At 36.4% G+C, this 6750-nt stretch overlaps 1 protein-coding gene across 1 annotated transcript in view; it reads left to right on the forward strand.

Annotated features, from left to right (window-relative positions):
* Nucleotides 1–5133, forward strand: part of exo1 (exonuclease 1) — a 34391-nt gene extending 29258 nt beyond the window's left edge. Inside the window, exons 11-14 of the mRNA XM_073050538.1 lie at nt 2602–3163; nt 3267–3362; nt 4284–4465; nt 4840–5133. Of these exons, the coding sequence (XP_072906639.1) occupies nt 2602–3163; nt 3267–3362; nt 4284–4465; nt 4840–4984 (985 nt within the window). The 3' untranslated portion in view covers nt 4985–5133. The remainder of the gene's footprint in view (nt 1–2601; nt 3164–3266; nt 3363–4283; nt 4466–4839) is intronic.
* The last annotated feature ends 1617 nt before the right edge of the window (nt 5134–6750 follow it).

A 6750-nucleotide genomic window follows, 5' to 3' on the forward strand; every position in this document is an offset into this window, starting at 1 on the left:
ATCTTTGTTATCCCACTGTTCTCTTAGACTTTGCTTGAAGCACATTATAGTTGTTAAAAAGCAATGTGACACCTCTGTATTTGGCATATCATGAGAAATTTGGACTGAAGAAATCGTGTTATTTTCGGGCCCAGCCCACACATTACTTCCATTTACTACTATGGTACAGTGTTAGCTAGTACGATTCCAGTACTTTAATCAAGCAGTGACGCAATTCCTGTAAATCACGCAATAATGAAATTCCTGTGAATCGTACAGGCTCCTTGAGCATTTGAAAAGATGCACTCTGATAAAGCAAACAAGAACTTGGCGTATTTTCAATTACTTTGCGAAAACCTTCAGAAATTTAAAACACTTCAAAATGCGTTTGCCGGCACTTCACAACAAAACAGTGATAGTCTTCATGCTTCATACAGCACTTCATTACTCATTGCTAGATCTGGGAAGCCCCATGCAATTGGAGAAGAACTGATTCTGCCAGCAGTAAGGGAGGTTCTGAGTATGGTTTTACACATGTCACCAGAGCAAATAATTAAAGCAATTCCACTCAGCGATAACCCTCTTCAAAGCCGATTTGATGAAATGTTTGAAAAATGGAAGACGCAGCATACTTGGACAACAGAATTTGCTCTGCAGTTGGATGAGTCAATCTTTGCTTCTTGGTAATGTTCACTTCATAAAAGATGAAAGCATGGTTCAAGAGTTGTTATTTACAAGGGGACTAGAGACATACAAAGGGAAGACAATATTTCAGGTTGATGAGCAACTTTTCAAAGAGAAGGACATTCTGCTCACCACCATTTCTACTTGTGCAAAAGACGGCACCGTAAGTGACAGGACACATCGTGGGTTAATACTTTCTTAGGAGGAAAAAGTCCATACCTAACATATTCACCATTCACTTTGTGATTCACAGACAACATTTGTTGCAAAAAAACCCTAAGAAATCGGCTGCACAGATCATTAAATACTGTTATAACAGCAATAAATGAAATCAGATACCATGCTCTTAATTCGCAACTATTTCAAGAACTTTGTAGTCAGAATGATGAACAGTTTGAATGCTTGCTGTTGCACACAGAAGTCAAATAGCTCTCAAAATGAAACTGTCAGATGCTTTTATGCACTTTGTGAAACTGATAAAATTCTTTGAAGACTCAAATGCTTCATTCAGTAATCATCTCAAGAATATTAGGCATGACATTGGTTATTTGTCATAATTATTTGCAAAATTTAATTAAATCAATCTTCATTGAATCTTATCCAAGTCGAATCAGGCATCACCATATTTCTATCCAAGCTAACCCTTTTTAAGTGCTACACTGGCTGCATGACTTTTTCCAATTTCCGAGCCTTCCTGAATTGGAAGTGAAAGGGAAAATAGCAGATGATGATTTTCAAGTATACTGTTGCCACATAGGCGAACTGCATAAAGACGCATCGGAGAGGTTTCAGGGTCTTCTCTTAATTCAAGTTCCAGATTGGGTAGTAAATTCATTGCTGAACATTTGTAATGAGGAATTAACAGGAAAGGTGGAAGAAGAATTGATCTTGCTGCAAAATGACTGAGCTGAAGCCGAGGTTTAAAAAAAACATCAAAACTTCTGATTGCAGAAAGAAATCTCTGAATGTTATCCTGCATTGTGGAAAGTGGTCAATATCAAGATTGTAAATCAAGATTCTGTATAGTTTTATGTAATGTCGGGAAAGGGAGAAGGGGCGCTGTAGATGTGGTTTGGGAGCCAAGGGGGAGGTAACCCAAAAATGTTTGGGAACCACTTCCCCAGAGTAAACTTATAGCATCTCGTATCTGTTCTGATCAAATATGTACGTAGTCATCTAATGCAGGAAGTTTTTTTGTCTTTGCTATTGAGCATTTCATTCTTAAGGACACTGTCTTTCTTCTGGCTTTAAACACCAGCAATCATGCAAATCATCGATTCCTGAAGTCTGTCACACATAGTAGCAGTCAATTTCTTTGCACTGCTTCTCTATTTGCATAATATGGCTGTTATTCCTTCAAAATTTGGAAGACTTCTTGATCATCTCCCCTTCATTCATCTTATTTTAACTTTCTCTGCTCCTGAGCACAGCCGGAGTTAGAATGTACAACATACTTCTTGTCCATCTTCTGTTTTCGGATTAGTACTGTAATTTGAAGCAACCCTAGGAAGTCTTAACTTGGAAGATAAAGTTTTTGTAGTTGAAAGAAATTATGTTAAATTGTGAGGTTCTAGGGATTTTTGCTTAATTCCGTACAAGCTCGCATGATTACCAGGAAATTTGTTAGCATAGTGGGCTAGAGACTTCGCCTGTGCCTTGGCTTTGTGAATAACTTGCAGTAAACTTAACATTATCACAATTTTCCATTACCTGTACTGACAACGTCTAATGTTAACATTCCAGCAGATGAGTTAAATGCAGTTTGCACTCTAACCCTGAATTTAAAAACTGGAATAAAACAGTTACTTAAAAAAAACAACTAGCATTTAACAAATGTAGCTAACCACAAAGGGAACATTTTCTGCTTGAGATGTAATTTGAGCTGTGCAATGCTTTTCTTGATGTTTACTATTCTGCATACTTGTACTACTTTTATAGGTTCTTCTGTACAGACAAAGAAGTTTGTAATCCTGATCAGAACACTGAAACCAGTGTAGTATCTAATGCAACAGAGGAATTGAAGGACTCAAGCCCAATAGACTCCTGCAAGAGTGAGAAGAATGATATTTTGTCAAGTATATGCAGCAATGAAGGAGAACAGGATGAAAAGCCGCTTGAAAATCTGAACAACAGTGCAAGTGCAGTTCCTGCAGGGTTTCACTCGGATCCCAGGAGAAGCTTAAGTGCTTTCAGTTGGTCTGGAGGAATGAGAGCCAAAGCTAAAGTTTCGAGCCCTGCTTCTGGTTTATCTGTATTACAGCAGTTCCACAGAAAGGTGGCACACTCATCTCAGAATAAATGTACTGATGGTAAAATAATAACAGAAACTGACCAGAATGTAAACCAGCAGCAACCAAACCTTCCAAAACAATCTGAAAAATCCCAGGATGACAACTCTGAACTAATGGACTCCCCACAATCACCTCTCAAAACCCGGACTTCTCTCGGCACTTTAAATTCCTTGGATTCATCTCAATTATTCACAAGTTCTGAATTGGATGTAAGTTGATTTTTATTAATGTTGAAATGCTTTCAAGGCATTTTCTGATCTGGCAAATAGCGTTAGCTTGTTTATTAATATGTTTTAATTCTTTTGATGAAAGGAAGCAAATGATGATGCAACATCTAATGATCAAAGTTCCGGTCCCCTCACTCTGCTATCTTTGCCTGAGAAAACTACTGTAACTGCTAAGCATAGGGTAAGTTGGTATATTTGTTGCTTTTCCTGGCTAGATATCCATTTTCTGTAGAGGCAGCTTGTTTCCAATTAATTTAAAATTAAAGTTTGTAAATCTGAATTTAACAACATTTCACTAGTATTAAACAGTCTACTGGAGGCTTTCATTTGCAATGCATCTAAGGGAGGAAAGGAATTTTTGGCATTTCTGATCAAAATACTGCATCAGGACTGACTATGCAAAATGTTGACAATTACTTTCCTCCCACAGATGCTGCTCGGCCCTCTGAATTCCTCCAGCAAAATATTTGTTGCTCCTCTTTCCAGTATCTGGGGTCTCTTGTGTCTCTATCTTAACTGGGAATATCTAGTCATTAGTGGGAATGGGTTTGACTGACAATATAGCTGATGTCTTTTCTCACAGTCATGGCTCTCAATGGTCACTTTATGAAGAAATGTTACTGGAGATCTTTGGCATTTGTGGTGTAGCAAGGCATTAACCTCTTAGAAAAGAAATATTGGCAAAAGCTCAAGAAAAAGAAATATTGGCAAAAGCTCAAGATCGAAGTTAACAGTGACTAATATGTTAAAGATCTTAATGTTCATTGGAAGCCCAGTTCTTCTCTTTAGTCCCAGGTGTTTTTTGCTCTTATTTCATAGGAGTTGGTTTCTATTGTCAAACTCAGCATCTGTAAGCCATTATTTTCATCTGTTGAGTTAGTGAGAGTGACAGCTGTCTAAACTAATTCAAAGGACAAATGGAAATCGATCCAATTACATTGGGTTAGAAAATGTACTTAATATTCTCAAGTAAATAAGTTGTCTTCTAAGATGACTGTTGTTAAATCAAGAACTTTTTTTCAGTGTTGAGCAGTATTAATAGTTTTAACACAGAATTATAGACAGGGATTTGGTGGAATTACCAAATGCACTTATTATTCAGGTTCCTGGATTACAAAGACTGAACCCTGGATCTGCTAGAAAGTACACTAAACTGAAGCTTCCAGGACCAGCTAAAGCCAGTGGGTTAATGAAAAGATCACTGAAATCCGCCCCAAACAATGAGAACAAGCCTGAAATACAGGCCACAATCAATGACTTATGGAAGAAATTTGAGTTTAAGCGGTAAGTATGGTTAGTTAGAATGCTGAGAAAGGTGATGGTCTGCTTGGCAACTGCCTGTTTTCATGATTATGATATTTGAAGTTTTTTTTGCATTTTACATATACTGGGGTACACATTAGTGCGTTTGCTTATGAAACTTTCAGTATGTACAAAGGAAAAGTCATAATTAAGGGGAGAATGAAAGACTCACAATATTTCAAAGGTGTTTCCTGTATGTGTATTGTGCATTAGATTTTGACATTTTGCAATCTTTTTAATTTGAAACCAAGAAATATTCAACTTTATGCCTTGTTAAGGATGTAGATCAATTCAGAGGAGAGAGTTATATGTACATTTGATTTTTGGCTATTAACTAAATATTTTGTTTTCCACAGGAAATCTAAGATGTTTCAACTCAGTGAAAAGTTTGACCCAATGTCCCCCATCAAGGACAACCTGCAAATCTTGACCCCAGAGACTGACCAAAGTATTTTATTGAGATCTGAATGTATTTCTGTGCAGCGAGCCATACAATGGTGACAAATCTATGAAGAGGCTTAAAATCAATTCAATGTAATTAGCAATGTCTGTATAAAATTAATTTATCATCTGAAAATGACATTTAATTTGCGGATTATATGCAATCGCTTAAATTACAACTATTAAACAGATTTTTGTAAACAAAAAAACATCATTGGTTTTGATAATAACTGCGTTTTATTTTGTCAAAGAAATGTAATTTATTTTCTTTGGTTTACATTCAAAAGAGTGGATTCATAACTCATTTCTGATTGTTTCTTAAAGTAGAGAAGGTTAAATGTTTCCTGCTGCAGTAACATTAAAGAGCTTGTGTCCTCCCTAAACCAAGGAGATTGTACTGTAGGAGAGAATTGCACTATGAGGCCAGCAAATAGAACATTGCTCTCAACAAGTAAATCCACTTGCCATATCGGTACCAAATTGAGCTGTTTTAGAAATGCAGGCAGTTGTACCAGCCTAAAAGATAAATAGAGGATGCAAGGATTTTTTTTAACACTTATGCTGTGGATTACAGGCACCAGTGAGTCTGCACCCTGTTTACATCATGAGCAATGAAAGTGAGTTCACCACACCACACACTAATTTATATTGACTCAGGTATGAAACGTAATTTTAATATTTTCCCACCCTGCCTTGTCCTGCCCTGCCCTACCCTCTCTACCTGGATTCTTGCCCAATTTATTATTGTGTAGCTGATCATAATCGATGAAGTGCAGCTATTGAGAATATATTTGTCAGAGTGGTTTTGTTATCAAGTTATTATAGTTGTAGAAAGGAAGGAATTTTAATTTGCTTTTACTTGCATCAAGTTAGTCCCATAATAATGTCAGGCATGGCTCAATTATGCCACTTTTTTTTCTAGAAGGTTTTGAGTTCAAACCCCACTCTTAAGGAACAGAATCGATGAATGGTGGTCTTTGGTGCCATCTTTTGAATGCAGTGATAATTAAAACCCCTTTCCCCACCACATTTGCCCACCAAGTTAGAGATGTAACAGTATAATTGATTGCTGTGTTTCTTGCACTCATAATATTGATGGTACTTCCCATTATCTCATTGGATATAAAAACAGTCTGAATTTTGAGGTTTTGAAATGCTTCCAAGTTCAAAGTAAGAAGCAGTACAGTGCAGGATATCCAGAAGCTAATAAGCAAATTTTGATAATGAATGTTGATATTGTAGGCTGCTAATTCTCAGGGTGGGCAGTTTGAGCTCATCAATATTTATGAGTTTTGCCTGCCCTCTTTCTTCACTGCTGCAAGTGTTCTGAAATTTGCTCCATGAGGTAAATATTTCAGGAATTTGCTTCTGGAGCAACTGTGCTATAAGATGACAAAGCTGTTTTAGTTCAGCTTGGTAGAAGTGATATATAGATTAAATTCAAACCAAGACAGTTTGCAGTACAGTGTAGAGACATGGTTTTGCCTGCAAATTGTAATCTTAAGCTAATTTTGTATGTTCATTCAAATGAATCAATCTATTGACCATAACTATTTTGGTTCTCACCTTGTAAATGATTGTGAAAATAAAACCCTGAAAATGTTCAGATTTTTCTATTATATCAACCACAAATACTTTTAACTTCAATCAACACGATGTAAGATGTAAATACTAAGGATAAATATTATCACTGATTTACTTATTTTTTCCAGAAGCATTGATAGGTACAGAATTCAGCTTCTAAAACTTTGCTAAAAATGATACAAAATCTTACATTAAAAGTTTATCATGAAGTGGTAAACTATCAAAAAATCAGTGGGAGAAAC

This window comes from Hemitrygon akajei, chromosome 7, assembly GCF_048418815.1.
Source record: "Hemitrygon akajei chromosome 7, sHemAka1.3, whole genome shotgun sequence".
Taxonomy (NCBI): Eukaryota; Metazoa; Chordata; class Chondrichthyes; order Myliobatiformes; family Dasyatidae; genus Hemitrygon; species Hemitrygon akajei.